This window comes from Mytilus galloprovincialis, chromosome 14, assembly GCF_965363235.1.
Source record: "Mytilus galloprovincialis chromosome 14, xbMytGall1.hap1.1, whole genome shotgun sequence".
Lineage (NCBI taxonomy): Eukaryota > Metazoa > Mollusca > Bivalvia > Mytilida > Mytilidae > Mytilus > Mytilus galloprovincialis.
Genome location: NC_134851.1, coordinates 50,811,690 through 50,828,117, shown reverse-complemented (window position 1 = coordinate 50,828,117; position 16,428 = coordinate 50,811,690). Strand labels below are relative to the sequence as shown.

General features: G+C 31.3%; 2 protein-coding genes across 8 annotated transcripts in view; one reads left to right on the top strand and one right to left on the bottom strand.

Moving 5' to 3' along the window:
- Nucleotides 1–3,896: 3,896 nt before the first annotated feature.
- LOC143059696 (EF-hand domain-containing family member B-like) lies at nucleotides 3,897–14,573 on the bottom strand. The gene is made up of 9 exons (XM_076233248.1): nucleotides 14,308–14,573; nucleotides 13,099–13,161; nucleotides 12,498–12,828; nucleotides 11,696–12,020; nucleotides 10,457–10,679; nucleotides 9,605–9,800; nucleotides 8,123–8,302; nucleotides 7,326–7,507; nucleotides 3,897–6,932 (listed from the first exon to the last, which is right to left on the bottom strand). Exons 1-9 carry the CDS (start codon nucleotides 14,395–14,397, stop codon nucleotides 6,753–6,755), a joined length of 1,770 nt encoding a protein of 589 aa, XP_076089363.1. The 5' UTR covers nucleotides 14,398–14,573; the 3' UTR covers nucleotides 3,897–6,752.
- Nucleotides 14,574–14,775: 202 nt separating this feature from the next.
- Nucleotides 14,776–16,428, top strand: part of LOC143059694 (solute carrier family 15 member 1-like) — a 35,530-nt gene continuing 33,877 nt past the window's right edge. For 3 of the 7 annotated variants that reach the window (XM_076233244.1, XM_076233245.1, XM_076233247.1), the window contains exon 1: nucleotides 14,871–14,964. In XM_076233244.1, the coding sequence (XP_076089359.1) occupies nucleotides 14,962–14,964 (3 nt within the window). In that variant the 5' untranslated portion in view covers nucleotides 14,871–14,961. Of the gene's footprint in view, nucleotides 14,965–16,428 lie in introns of all 7 variants that reach the window. The other 4 variants (XM_076233241.1, XM_076233242.1, XM_076233243.1 and 1 more) reach the window with 4 other exon arrangements.

Here is a 16,428-nt window from a genome sequence, read left to right as displayed (position 1 = left end):
GACCAATGAACCATAAAAATGAGGTAAGGGCAGATGAACCATGCCAGGCAGACATGTACAGCTAACAATTCTTCCATACAAAAAATATAGTTGATCTGTTGCTTATAGTTTAAGAAAAACAGACCAAAACACAAAAACTTAACACTGTTCCATGAACCATGAAAATGAGGTCAAGCTCAAATAAAACCTGCGCGACTGATATAACAATCATAAAATATTTCCATACACCAAATATAGAGGCTATGGCATATAGTATTAGAAAAAAAGACCAAAACTCAAAAACTTAACTTTGACCACTGAAACATGAAAATGAGGTTAAGGTCAGATGACACCTGCCAACTAGACATGTACACCTTAAAATCATTCCATATACCAAATATAGTAGTTGTATTGCATACAGGATAAGAAAAACAGACCAAAACGAAAACTTAACACTGAACAATGAACCGTGAAAATGAGGTCAAGGTAAAAAAAAACCTGTGCGACTGATATATAGATCATAAAATATTTCCATACACCAAATACAGTTGACCTATTGCATATAGTATTAGAAAAAAAGACCAAAACTCAAAAACTTAACCCTTTCAACGCTTCACATAAAAATAGAAAAATGGCTGCTGCTCCTGCATTTTTTTTTGTGTTCATTCATTAGAACAGTATATTCCTTTCCAGACTGCTCTTTTTTATTATAAGAGATACAGAGAAAGTTATTGCATGAAAAATGCTCAAGTAGTATGAACTGTAATGTTAGGCAGTTATTTCAGTAAAATTATTATCAGGTTACCTGCATTTTCAGGTAATTAATAGGTAAAAGGTATAATTTATTACATTTGTGTTGAATTTTGAATAAAAACTACTTTTAGTCGTCATCTATTTTGTTGTTTTATCTGCCATATAATAAAGAAGACACCAATTGCTCGATTCCGTAGCGTATTGCACTATACACAACGTATTATGTAATCGTGGCACAAATTAGTGGCTCCGTCCTCAAAATTTTCAGTAAACCTCCGTTTTCCCCCTTTTCTACGTCTCGTAATGATCGATCAAATCATATTTCCCTCACGAATTGAATGTAATAAACACATTGAGATAACAAGAAACCATTTAACTAATCCTTGTTGTTAGTTTCGCCATAGAAATGCTGAAATATTTCCATATTTACAGCTTTTGTTTCCGATTTCCCCCATTTGCATTTTACTTTTTTTTCAAGTAGTCACTGAACCATGAAAATGAGGTCAAGGATATTGGACATGTGACTGACGGAAACTTCGTAACATGAGGCATCTATATACAAAGTATGAAGCATCCAGGTTTTCCACCTTCTAAAATATAAAGCTTTTAAGAAGTTAGCTAACGCCGCCGCCGCCAGATCACTATCCCTATGTCGAGCTTTCTGCGACAAAAGTTGCAGGCTCGACAAAAACTTAACATTGTCCAATGAACCGTGAAAATGAGGTTAAGGTAATGTTGGACATTTATGCCTTACAATTATAACCTACACCAAATAAAGTAGACCTATTGGTTATATATCTGATATATGAAACTGACCAGGAAACCTTAACCTTTTTAACTTATCCATGAAATGAGGTTGAGGTCAAGTGAAAATGTCTGACAGACATGAGGACGATGCAAGTACCCACATACAAAATATAGAGTTATCCTATTACTCAATATATATAAAATGAGAAACACTAATGAACCACATAAACAAATATCAACCACTAAACAGGCTAATGACTTAGTTACTTATAAATGAAGGTCCAAACATGACAATATTGATTCAAATCAAAAACTGACTTATGACAAAGCAAGAAAAAAATAAACGGGACCAACACCAAAAAACAACATCCACTGACTCTTGCGTTGGAACATACCCATACAGAACTTGGAAAGATTCAACTTTAATCGGTACTCATAAGTTTTAATCATCCTCTTATCCCTTGCTTTCTAACAAATAAGGCTCCAATTAATGATGGATGTTGGATGTGAACTGATTGATATTTTAGTTTTGGATGCATTAATGTTTTTTCATTATTTAACTGTTTATCAGTTCTTTTTATGCCTGTTCTAAGTCAGGAGTCTCTAATTCAGTGGTTGTCATTTCAAATTAGTTTTTCATTCAATATTTTGTTCATAAATTAGGCCATTAGTTTTCTCCTTTGAATTGTTTTATATTTGTCATTTCAGGGCTTTTAAATAGCTGACTATGTGGTATGGGTTTTGATTATTGTAATGGTGAATTTGGGTGAATTTATGTGTCAATGGTTCTCTTGTGGAGAGTTGTCTCATTGGCAATCATACCACATCTTCTAATTTTTGTCGAGCCTGCAACTTTTGTTGCAGAAAGCTCGACATAGGGATAGTGATCCGGCGGCGGCGGCGTTAGCTAACTTCTTAAAAGCTTTATATTTTAGAAGGTGGAAGACCTGGATGCTTCATACTTTGTATATAGATGCCTCATGTTACGAAGTTTCCGTCAGTCACATGTCCAATGTCCTTGACCTCATTTTCATGGTTCAGTGACCACTTGAAAAAAAAGTTCAGATTTTTTGTAATGTTGAATTCTCTATTATTATAATAGGATAACTATATTTGATATGTGTGTACCTTGCAAGGTCCTCATGTCTGTCAGACAGTTTTCACTTGACCTCGACCTAATTTCATGGATCAGTGAACAAGGTTAAGTTTTGGTGGTCAAGTCCATATCTCAGATACTATAAGCAATAGGGCTAGTATATTCGGTGTATGGAAGGACTGTAAGGTGTACATGTCCAACTGGCAGGTGTCATTTGACCTTGATCTCATTTTCATGGTTCAGTGGTTATAGTTAAATTTTTGTGTTTTGGTCTGTTTTTCTCATACTATATGCAATAGGTCTACTATATTTGTTGTATGGAATGATTGTAAGGTGTACATGTCTAGCGTGCAGATGTCATGTGACCTTGACCTCATTTTCATGGTTCAGTGGTCAAAGTTAAATTTTTGAGTTTTGGTCTTTTTATCTTATTCTATATGCCATAGGTCAACTATATTTGGTGTATGGAAATATTTTATGATCTTTATGTCAGTCGCGCAGGTTTTATTTGACCGTGACCTCATTTTCACAGATGATTGCACAGTGTGTTCATTGTTAGCTGTACATGTCTGCCTGGCATGGTTCATCTGACCTTGACCTCATTTTCAAGGTTCATTGGTCTTTGTTTAGTTATCTTAGTTAATGTTCTGTTTGTGTGATAGTTGTAATAAAGCTTAGCTTTATACTTAGGACTATCAACATAATATCAATGATTAGTAAAGAAGGCGAGACATTTCAGCGTGTGCATTCTTGTTATACTTACTGTTTGTTTCAGGTATATAGGGAAATGACATCTTCCATAAATTTGATTTCAACATTGAAAATGGTGAGATATAATCTCTGTTTGGTGTTACCATGACAACAATCTGCATTTATTTGAACAAAATATTGCAAAAATAAAGGAGTGAAAATGTCACAAAAGTCCCAAAGGTCCTGGAAATTTGGTCTAAAGTAGAATTTCAATTCATTTGATTGATAACTTTACAATAGTACTTTCATATAAAAAGAAAGATGTGGTATAAACATGAGACAACTCTCCACAAGAGACACAAATGACACAGAAATTAACAACTATAGGTCACCGTACGGCCTTCAACAATGACCATAGTCAGGCACATACATAGTGGCAGGGTTGAAATTGTTATCAGGATCCTAACCTTGGACAGTGGAGTAACAGTACAACAAAAGAACAAACTATGAAAATCAGTTGAAAAAGGCTTAACTCATCAGATGGATAAAAATACAAATACTACAAATACAAGTATGGCATCCCATAAAATATGCTATCCATAATGCAATGCATTTTCTAGAGAAAAAAAAATTTATATTTTATAATTCTTTAATAGTTATCATACCATACATACATCAACAAACTTCACAATCAACAAGGAGAAATCACAGATAAAGGATAACAAATGTTATTGTCAGTAATGAAATATACAAAAATGCATGTAGAGTTGCATTTTCTACAATGCTTGATTTATAAATATTAGTTAACTTAGTCAAAATATAGCTTTAAAAAAGCAGCACTTTTTGTGGCTGCAAATAGGATAATAAATTTACTTCCAAAATATCCAATTATATATCATTTAGTACAACCATAAACTTTAAATCTGAATCTTTTTTTTTAGAACAGAAATTCAGTAAGAGATTCCCTTTATTTAATCAGATTTTCAAACAGTGTGACTGAAAAGGTTTAAAGGATGGGTCTGTACTTGTACTTATAATTGATGAAATAAACTACAGTAAAAATGATATAAAAAAAGTATGAGCAAATATCTAAAAGTCTAACAATAAAGTGGGTCTCATTGGGGTCTAAGCGTGAAGCGAGATTGCAGATTTTTTGTAAGCGTGACACATGAAATACTAATAATTGTGCTGTGAAAGCGGGAAATGGAGTCTAGCGGGACACGGGAAATTACAAAAAAATGAGAATTTCTGAAGTACATAGTGTAAGCGGGATACAGGAATCTGAAAAAAACAGTAAGCCGGATCCGGGATCAGAACCCCCCAATGAGACCTCCAATAAATAAAAAAAACCAAAATTATCCTGAAAAGTACCCTACTCTCTATGTTTAGGATTAATACATAGAAGACACTTATAAAGGTCACTGAGTAGACTACACTACAGTAAAACTGAAAGATATAGTCTCTATAGCTCATTAAATATATATATATTGAAGTAAGAAACAGAAATGTATAATGAAAAATACAAATCATACAACTAGAATATTTTAAATTCTACTCATACTAATCTGAATCTGTCTTATTACTTTTAGCAAGTTAATGCTCATTGGTATAATTTACATACAACGGTAAACAAATTTGATATTACCCTCCATGTACTTATCTCGCATATGTGAACTTGCAACTCTGTCACCTAATAAAAATAATCTCACTGCACCTTAATATTCATAATTGTTGCTTCAATAAATTAATAAAGAATGCTGAAATTTTGTAAAATTGGTATAAAAATATATATGTTAAAGATATATGAAAGAGCTTTTGATCTAAAGCTACATTACTTTTCATCAACCATTTTCAATAGGAAATATAACACAAGTTCATCAAAAAGTTTAATATAAAAGTTTTATATCTGACTTTATACAACTGTTCCATTGTTGACCATATATCAAAAGATACTGGTAAAAATAATTTACCAAAATTGATTGTATACTGTATCATAAAATGCTGCAAAAAATATTATGTTTCTGGGTAAAATTATTTTGGCACTTAATGTATAAACATTTTCCAAGTAATTTCTTTAAAATAACTGCATCACTGTAAGGGAAAATAAAAAAAACAACATATTGGTGAATCTACATATCAATTTTCTGAGAAACTATTTAACCTCTGCCTAGAAAAGCACAATGCATCCAGCAGCTAATATTCAGTAAATTTTGATACAAAAATAATTGGTTAATACTATGTGGTGGCAATGCTGAGATTAAATGCTGTGTTTGGGAGTTAATCTACTTTGTAAAAAGTTACCATACATTGTTTAATAATGCTCAAGTGTAAAGCTTAACACATGCTGTTGTGTCCTACATATATCATACATACATGGGCATTATATACATGTATTAATGCTTAGTGTCTGTGGTCTCATAAAATTGGTAAAAAATACTAACAGGTGTAAGCTTCACAATTACAAAATATGTCTAAGTCAGTGATAATTCTATATTACTATTGTGCTATGCTGTTAAAATTCTATGAAAACATATGTGATAACAAAGTTCGCATTTAAATTATTGGTCAACTATGAAATTCATGCAACATGATGCAACCTCTTTAAAAGAATGATAAATAAAATGTTCATAAACTCACGATACTAATTACATCTAAATAACCGAAATGTCAAGTCTGGAAAATCAAAATTGTGTAAAAGTCACGAAAATTTATTTTTACAAAATTTAAAATCAAAATATATGACCCTCAAAGGTATTAGGCTTAACAATTTTCAACAGGCCATTTTGATATAACGATTTACAATAGTAACAAGATATAAAATACATGGGGTATTTCTATAATACTCATTTGTGTAATGCTGTTTGAATACTGGATAATAATCAACAATTATTTGCATATTCATTTTAAAGCTTTTGATTGTTGTGAATTTGAACATAAAAATTCTGCATAGAAAAAAAATTATATAAGTTACAATGAGATAATACTGCACCTTGCAATCAGGCTAATGCTAAGGACAAAATAGTTTTACCCTCCAACAATTCTTTTAGTGTAGTTATGTAATGTAAAATTATGAATGACATGTATGAATGAAAAAAAGAAAACATTTCAAAACGCCACATTTGAGGAACAAGTAAATGTGTATCTATGACATCTACACATGCATGTAGGGCAGTTTTTTATACAATTTTATGCAATTCAAAAAAAAAAGTCTTAAATATAGTCATAATGGAAAATGAATTGTTTGTACATCTAGCTGACCAATCAGAACAATGAGTGTCACAAGATATAAAAAAAAATCTTTATTTACTCCTATTGCCAAGACTCAATAGAAATCTCAAGGTTATGGTATCATGCTGACAAAATAAGTTTGCCTTTAGATTAACATATTTCTTATCAAATAATAAATTTCTTCCTTATCAACCAAATACTTGCATTAAATAAATAAGTGTCTTTAATGCAAGTATACGTTTTGAGTCTTTGTTTTAAATTAGACAGCCATAGGATGCTGTCCAGTCATAACTTGATGAGCTTGGATATCGTCAATTACTCCTCTGATTGACTCGACACTCACATGACCTTTGGGATTCTGTTTAGCAGCCGTGTTATAAACCTGCTCAAACATTTCACCAGTCATCTGTACACCAATATTGTGGAAAATGGATTTAAGCTGAAAATATAAGAAACTATTTACTATCTGTCTGCATGTTTTCTGCCTTAAAAAAATGAATACTTCCAGAAATATTTTTGATTGTGATTATTAAAGTAGAAGGAACATCTACAGATGATTAAGTTTTACTGAACAAAGGTACTGTGGATTCATTTATTTTTCGTGGTTACCAATATTCAATGTTTTAGGAAAACTTGCATGTTTGTTAATATTTAATTACGTTGGTTTTGATGAAGTTTGCTGACAAGCCTTTAGGAAATTTGTGATTCATTGAACATTTAATTTCATGGTTAATCTGTCCCCATGAAATCCATGAAAAATTTAACCATATCTATCTTTCCCCCCCCTCCTTAAAAAAATATGTTGCATAAATTTTTTTCAAATACTAAATACCTCTTCTTTAGTTCTGGGTAGTAGGAAATCTTTTTCATAAACATGACGTCTGCTAAAGATAGATGGATTAACAAGGCCATATGCATCAGATTCATCGCCGTAGTTCTTATTATCATCCACACGTCGTATCCTAGGAGCATGGATATCTGTTCTTATTGTAGGTACACCGTAGGTCCTGTAATCTGAAAAATTAAATATTTGCTCTCATTAATACAATAGCGTAAATCTTCAACAAAAGCACTTCAAAAATTTAAAAGGCTATTAACAAATGAAAAATTTGGTGGCTTTAAGGTGGTACATAACACTACAGGGAGATAACTCTGTAAAAATCAACTGAACATTTGAATCATGTTCTACTGTTTAGGAAAAACTAAGCTTCTCAATGATCAAATGGTTTTGTCAAATTGCTATACATGCAATGAAATTATTTCGATAAATTGTGTTGTTCAAGTTTTAATTTATTTTTATATTTTTGTCTAGGGGTCAAGGTAAACATTTTATCAAAATTATATGAAAATTAAACAAGCCAAAATAATTGTATTCAAGGTGTATGGTACCAGCTTAATAGTATAAATTATGAACTGGTTATGTGTACAACATCAAGTTTGTTGTTACCCAAGACATCAACTATTTCTTGATGTGAAGACAGTAAACAAGTTTTTAACTGTATAAGAAAGATAACTGTCTTGTCATCATGATTTTTGTAGCAAAATAGACTTAATTGGCTTGATTTTCAGTCTGCACAATCCATAACTAGAAATTATAAATTTTGCCTATTTTCATGTTGCCTAACTGACCTCTGGTAGAGATTCCTCCAACAACAGCGTTTATCATATTAGCACTTGTTCTATGATCTCCAATGGCTTTATCAATCTGTAACTTCAATCGGCGGGGAGTACTTTCTGCACTGTGTACAGATTTTCTTACTAAATCATCTGAAACTGCACTTTTACTTCTTGAAGAATTAAGTGGTGTATCTATGGGTAAAAAAGAAGATACATAATAAAAAAAGAATTAATATAAAATGTCTTCAATGTTAAATACATAAACAAGTTAGCATTCAATTCATTATACGCTTATGATTTAAACATTTCTTCTTATTATGGAAAGCTAAATTCCAATTTGAAGTAAAATGTAGGGTTTCTTTACATTTTTGCAGATTCAACTAATTTTTAACTAAAATGAGTGACAATCAATGATTTTTTAGCTCATTACTTAATAGAAGTGGTAACATGAATAACTTATAGATTTTATTCATTCAAACTAGATAATCTAAATGGTCCGAGAGGTTTCCTTCATCATGAAATGTTATCTATATATATATATATACGTCTGAGTCAGTGACAACTCTACAACGGATGTATCCATCGGATCGCCATCAATGATGGTGATACATGGCTGTGTACATAATGTATATACAACTCGTCTAAACATCAACCCAACAATGTTAGATCTGTAAATTTGCTTTCGCAAATTTTTGGTTCTTCCCTCGCCGGGATAGCCCAGGTGGTCGTGTGGTCTAGCGGGACGGCTGAAGTGCAGGCGATTTGGTGTCACGATATCACAGTAGCATGGGTTCGAATCCCGGCGAGGGAAGAACCAAAAATTTGCGAAAGCAAATTTACAGATCTAACATTGTTGGGTTGATGTTTAGACGAGTTATATATATATATATATATATATATATATATATATATATATACATTACTGAAAAAAGGCAGAAGTTTAAAAAAATGTTTAAAAATTACCCTTAACAAGCATAATGATGCTTTATTTATTAATTTATACATCATTTGGTCTTCAAAAAACAGTTAAGTCATTGGCAATCATACCACACATTTTTTTATCTTTTTATTTATAATTCTAAAATAAAAAATCTGAATTTGACATTTGCTTGAAAGTCCAAAAAATAGTTTTTATTACTGTAGCAAAAATGAAAGATGTATTATACCTGGTCTGTCTGGTAATCCTGACTTCATTTTATCTTTCCAGTTAAAGGAAGTCAGAGAATTCTACATTAAAGATGTATTATACCTGGTTTGTCTGGTAGTCCTAACATCATTTTATCTTTCCAGTTAAGGAAGTTAGAGAATTCTAAATTAAAGATTGATTATACCTGGTATATCGGGTAATCCTGACTTCATTTTATATTTCCAGTTAAGGAAGAAAGAAATTCTAAATGAAAGATGTATTATACCTGGTTTGTCTGGTAATCCTGACTTCATTTTATCTTTCCAGGTAAGTAAGTTAGAGAATTCTACATTAAAGATTGATTATACCTGGTTTGTCTGGTAATCCTGACTTCATTTTATCTTTCCAGTTAAGGAAGTTAGAGAATTCTACATAATCTATTGCTCCATCCCTGTTGGCATCACAACTATCCAGTAATTGTTCCAATAATTCTGGTTCCAGTGGTAAATGATACTGTATACAAACTTCACGTAAATCATTGATATCTATCACACCTTTACCATCCTGGAAAACACAAAAATGTAAGTTAATATTTAATCAGCACAATTATTACTTATCATAGGTACTGCATCATATTGGGTGTAAATATGCTAACCTTGCTCAATTATTTCAAATAAAAAAAAATTGTATTAGTTACCATTAAAATCTGGCAAAATGAGAAGAAAAAAAAGCCCAAAGTTTTAAAATAAAAGAGTAGCAAGAAAAAAAGTTCATGCTCTTTTAATAGATAAACACAAATTTTTGGAAAATTTTTTTTAAGAAAACTTGACGGTAATTTTTTTTATTAGGATATTAGTTTTTGACACAATTTTTGGTGTCCATTGTAATGATCGTTACATTTTTTACAAATTTTTACAAATCATGTGTTAAATGTTCAAACTATCTGTTATATCCAGTAATTGCATGAAACTAGCACTTTTAAAAAAAAAAAACACTGTCCAACTTTTTGAAACCACTATTGTGGAATGACTCAAATACAATATATTACTGGAAAGTACACTTTGTAATTCTTGAATCAAATTTTAAGGTTATAATTATTTTGCCTCTCAACTATGATGCCAAAACTGATATGATAGGAAGCCACTGAAATCAAGGAAAAAACCTCTCTCTCAAATTAAGACAGAAAAAATATCAAACCAATCTAAATCCTTTATCTTTACCTTATCATAATATCTAAATGCATGCACAAGATCGGTAAAATTATGAAAATTTGCTTTCTTTAGATGTTGTCTAATAGCAGCTAGGACTCCCCTCTGTCTGTCCTTTCCTCTAAGGTAATTAGATGGAGCACGACCATGCATGAGGTCACCAGCGCCATACTCATCAGGTTTGGCTAATATACCATAGGTGTGATCAGGTCCAACTTTGAGAGTATCTTTAATTCTACAACAAACAATACAAATATGAATAATTATATTATTCAAACTACTTCCAATAATATTTTGTATATCTGATGCTTATGATTGAAACATAATCTACAGTTCAAGCTAATAAAGCTTTGTCCCTTAGCAAGGTACATTTATAAGCTGAATTAGGTTAAAATAATATCTCCTAATGAAAAAATTTCGTGAAATTTGATTTTTTTTTCGCAGTGCAAAATTCTTATAAAAATATAGTTGAATATTTCTGCATAACAAATTCTTTTAACATGAGTTCTTGGGAATATTTTTAATGAAAAAGTACATATTTACTGGAAAATTATAACCAACAGTTTTAGAATGCATTTCCAAAACAAAAGTGAGAATTTTTTTTTTTTTAATCAAAGGGAGATAGTTCATTATGTAAGACTAAGACCCATCTAGCTTATATAGCAAGATCATCAATATTATTTAAATGGGAGGCAACTTAAATATTATAAACCCATTTAGCTTCTATAGCAAGATAATTGATATTATCTCAAAAGGGAGATATTTTATTTAAGCAAGACCATCAATATTATCTCAAAGGGAGATAATTCATTGCTCAAGGAGATAATAAATGGTCCTCAATGCTCTTCAACTTCGTACTTTATTTGGCCCTTTTAAATTTTTTTACATTCGAGCGTCACTGATGAGTCTTTTGTAGACGAAACGTGCGTCTGGTGTATATACAAAATTTAGTCCTGGTATCTATGATGAGTTTATTCATTATAGCAAGAATATTAATATTATCTCAAAGGGATAAATACTAGATATAAACAATTTGAATGTGAAATTCATAACAAATTTTTTTTAAAACAACTAAATGTAACTTTTATGTTCTCTGAAAATTGAAATTTTGTAATGGTCAACCAAAATGTAAAATTAGAAAGATTTGAAATATCAAAATTTTAAAGAGACTAACACTCTAAGTAGCAATAAAAAATATGAAATGAAAAAGATGAATGTGAAAGAATCATCAAATATCTAAGAAAACCTTACGGATCATGCACTTGTCCAAGTATGGGTTGTGATCTTTCTCTGAAGTCATCAACACGTTTGGATACAATTTTAGTTGCCTTTTCTTGTTCTGTTTCGTGCATCCATTTAAGAGTTTTCTTGACTTTGATTCCTTCATTATTGTGAGGTGTTGGAATGCCAAATTTTTTGTCTGGGAAGAAACTAGGTTGAGTATATCCACGATGAAGTTTTTCGCCAACATCAAAGTTTTTGTGTGTTTCTCTGTATAATTCCATTCCAACTGCAGATTCTGCCTCGACTTCAGCATATGTCTTGTTAGGATTTATCAAACCACCAGCACCAATATCTATTGAAAAAGCATTGAACATTATTTCATTTGAGTATCACATTTATTTTGTTTATTGCTAAAGCCTAAAAAGTAAAATCTTGGAAAATGAGGACTTTTTTAAACCCTGATTTTCCCTTATTCTTTGTACAAGAATGTAAATAAAAGTGTTCAACTACCATGGTAATATGAGAAGAAAAATGGAATAAATAACAAATGTTTGCATTCTTTTGAATCTATCTTTTTTATAATCATGCTGCAAGTAAAAGCTGATGTTCCAATTTTCAGTGCATTTTAATCATAATTAAAAATATTTACCATACTTTCAAGAATTATTGTGTAGGATGTATTTCCTCTTTACAAATTTGTTTGATAATATGTTTCATTGAAAACAAAAATTTGTATGATAAGAGATTAACCATAACTTTGAGAAATAGAAAATGCCAAAAAAATTTAGAGGAATAATGTAATTATACAGAAAATTTATTTCTAACATACCTAGCTCTGTAGGAATTCCAAATGTGAATTGGTCCCTGTTGAGTCCTCTAGGTAAACCATGTGACTGCTCATGTGAAATACCAAGAGGAGCTCTTATATGACTGGCATAGATATTTTCTTTTCTGTCTAATTTTCTTTGATTAAAAAGTGTTTTAGGAGGTGGATTGGCAAGTTCTCCAGCTGTGTTTGATGATGTTGTGTTGATGCCATGTGTCATTTCAGCTGCCCATTGTTGGTGAGGGTCCTGAGCTCTTCCATAAAACACCCTCATTTGGCCAGCATCAGGACGAACAGTGGCTCGAAATCTACGAATTATGTCAGCTGATGGAGACTAAATGTAAATAAATTTTTAAAAATTTAATATAATTGTCTCAAAAATTTTATATTTGAGCAACAAATAAATGTAGTGGCTGAGTTGAATGATTATTTTTTCTTCTTCAGATAAACCTTCTTACAGAAATTTTTCATAAACATTTATAATCAACATACCAACCAACATAAAATAATGACAACAAAAGATTTGCATAATGAATTTAAAAGTCAACGCCTTTGAATTGATTCGTCATTGTTTTCAAATTAACTTTTATAATTTTTTACCCACCCTATCATTTTTAGGTTTCATACATAGTTCAGCAGTATCTCCTGATACTGTCAGCTTCCCAGCCTGAAATAAACAATAAATACATTTATACAATTTAGACTTCATACAAAAATCAGCGTTATCTTCAGATATGCTCACTGATATATGAGCAAATAGTTTTTTGTGTTGTAAACTATGCATTTACATTGTATATTTAAAATCAAGTTAAACAAGGAAACTGTGTAGTCGTGGTGGTTGTAACATTCAACAACTGTAGTGCTAGTTTTGCTTCTAATTCTAACAGCTTTGGCTTCATTGTTTTTTATTTAAGTTTTTGAGGAATAAAACATCAATAACTACAAATGTACCTGTATAGTGTTTAAACAACAAACTTGTTGATAATTTAATTGAAAAAAAACTTATCAATACATCATTCATCAGTCATAGAATGTAAAAAAAATTTCAAATAATTAACTTAATGAATGTATTCTATCTGCTGGATGATTTTTAACGATGTAATGCATGATAAATTAAAATCAAAATCCAATAATTTTTTTAATAAATAAAAATAAATAGATCATTTATACATTTTTAGAATTATTTATATACAAAAATGTATAATATTTCAAATATTATTGGATGGCAATTTGACTTTTTCCATAAGTGACGATTTGACCAGGTGCTAAATATAATTTGTCTTGTACCCTTAACAGCATGCATGTACATGACACTACAGCCAGATTACTACAAAATGTATAATATTATGACTATGTCATGTACAGTTTAACAAAGTTTTGAAATAGATCTTATTGCTATTTGGAAATCTGTGCCCCTTGACCAAAGAATCTGCGGCTGTTGAATTTTTGACATCATACAGGTCACTTTTCCATTGTGGTGTCAGATATTTTTTATTGTGACGTAAACAATACACCTTAATTATCGCTAATCCTGGCTGACCAAAGAAACTGCAGACAAATTGAATATCCTCATCTCTTGGGTTTTCATGCTATTATGAATGCATTGTGAGGTCAAAATTTCCATTAAAAAAGCATGCATGGTACAAATTCATGTGAGGTACGAAAACATATGATCTGATGGTAATCGTGTATTATTTGTGACTAATAGTAATATGTCTTAAATTAATTCTATATTGTTACAAATATAGACAGTTGCATGATTGTTTTGCTTATAAGAAGATTTAATTTAAAATACAAATTATGGATTACTTACTGGACGAAGAGATGGTGACCAGTCCTTAAATTTGCCAGTGTATATGCCCCCATTGAGACTGGGTAGCCTTACTTGAGTTTCAGAAGACATTGTATTCTGTGGTTTTGTATTCTTTTTGCGCGAAATTTGTAACTCCTATTTCAAGAATGATTTTGTAGCATCTATGAAACTACCTGTAGCATAAATGCTACAATATATACAAAAAGATACGACCACTTTGCTCCAAGTCCTCTTTTGTTGACAATGCCCTGGCAACAAAGGTCACAAGGTCAATTCCACATGCTGAAGTGGTTGAGACTAACAGTTTCGAATACAAAAATCGATGGTCTTTTTGAAGAATTCAGTAGAAATAACAGGGAATTATATTTTATGGTGTTTTCAAATTGACTGGGATTATTTTTTCTTTCAGGAAAAACAAAAAAGCCAGTCCATAATTTTTCGAATTCGTGTACGTTTTGGGATTTAGAATATTGTCAAACGTTCTTTTGAGTCAGATTCTGGAAAATTAATTTGACAAGTGGCAAAAACTATAAACAATACCAGAAATTCTTGTCATAGTTATAAATGATAAATTTCTCTGCCAATGCATGGAATCTTATGGTGCTACAGAGACACGGGCTGACAATTCACAGTTTTCAGATGCTTTGAAAACTAATGGTAAAGTTGTTAGCCAACTGTAATTTTACCAGCTGTGCTTTTTCATGCATAACATATGTATCTCTTATCATTGAGAAAATAAGTTTTTGTTTGTTTGTTTGTTTGTTTATTTTTGTATTTGTATTTTGTAAATGTCAGCTGGTATCATTTCTGTATAGGAATTTACACCAATAAAATTATTTGATTTGATTTGATTTGCGTAAATCCGATTTAAATTTTAAATTTTTACTTTGACACCTTCCTGCATCAATGTAAGGCATCAAAGAAAAAAATATAATAGCCTTTCAATATGTCAAAATTATTTGGACTACCCCAGGCTAAGTCTGGTCCACTAACAACATCGAACCAGTTACTGACATGACTTAGTTAGGGACAACAGACACATTTCCATATTATAATTAAACTGCCATTTTGACCTACAAGGTCATTGACAAGGAAAATGCATCATAGAACACTGTGACAGAAAAATATTTGTTTTGTGATGTAAAATTTGACTTTGTTTATTTCCATCAAAGGTTGAATATATGGGGTTCTTTGATATGCTGAATCTAACCATGTATTTAGATTTTTTGGGATACAATTGCTTTTAAGCAATCTGTAGAATTATACCATTGTCTCAGGGCCATGCCCTCACGTCAACTGTTTTATTCTAAACATCAAGGAACATTTCGGATTCTTGAGATTGTCTTGCTTTAAATGGTATAAAAACAAAAGGATTGAATTTAAACAACTGTCCTATAATGTTCTTCTCATAATCTTCATGTGTCGATATTTCCCTTGACTTGTATGCATGTTTTTAACAACACGGAAAATCAGAATTAAGCAGTTTTTATATTTAGTGTTTTATAAATTTAGAAACATGCCAGAGGGAATTCCCCAGTTTTGATAACATGCAAGAGTTAAAATTGAGAATGGAAATGGGGAATGTGCCCAAGAGACAACAACCCGACCATAGAGCAGACAACAGCAGAAGGTCACCAACAGGTCTTCAATACAACGAGAAATTCCCGCACCCGGAGGCGTCTTTTAGCTGGCCCCTAAACAAATATATACTAGATCAGTGATAATGAACGCCATACTAAACTCCAAATTGTACACAAGAAACTAAAAGTTAAAATAATACAAGACTAACAAAGGCCAGAGGCTCCTGACTTGGGACAGGCGCAAAAATGTGGCGGGGTTAAACATGTTTGTGAGATCTCAACCCTCCCCCTATACCTCTAGCCATTGCAGAAAAGTAAACGCATAACAATACGCACATTAAAATTCAGTTCAAGAGAAGTCCGAGTCTGATGTCAGAAGATGTAAGAGTTCTCTGAATTCCAATCGATAAATCAATTTCTGTCATATAAGAACTGAAGTGGAGATTTCATATGTCACCGTTATGAAACTGATATTTGATATTGTACTTCCATAAAGAAATGGAGGTCATTTAATTAACATTTAATATACGTCCTTGCTACA

Excerpts from the sequence above, each read along its gene's own strand:
- LOC143059696 (XM_076233248.1), bottom strand. The coding sequence starts at position 14,397 with ATGTCTTCTGAAACTCAAGTAAGGCTACCCAGTCTCAATGGGGGCATA. Across the intron at positions 8,303-9,604 it reads AGGATTACCAGACAAACCAG|ATACACCACTTAATTCTTCA; the intron begins GTATAATCAATC and ends TTTTACCCATAG. Across the intron at positions 7,508-8,122 it reads TGGAGGAATCTCTACCAGAG|ATTACAGGACCTACGGTGTA; the intron begins GTCAGTTAGGCA and ends TTAATTTTTCAG.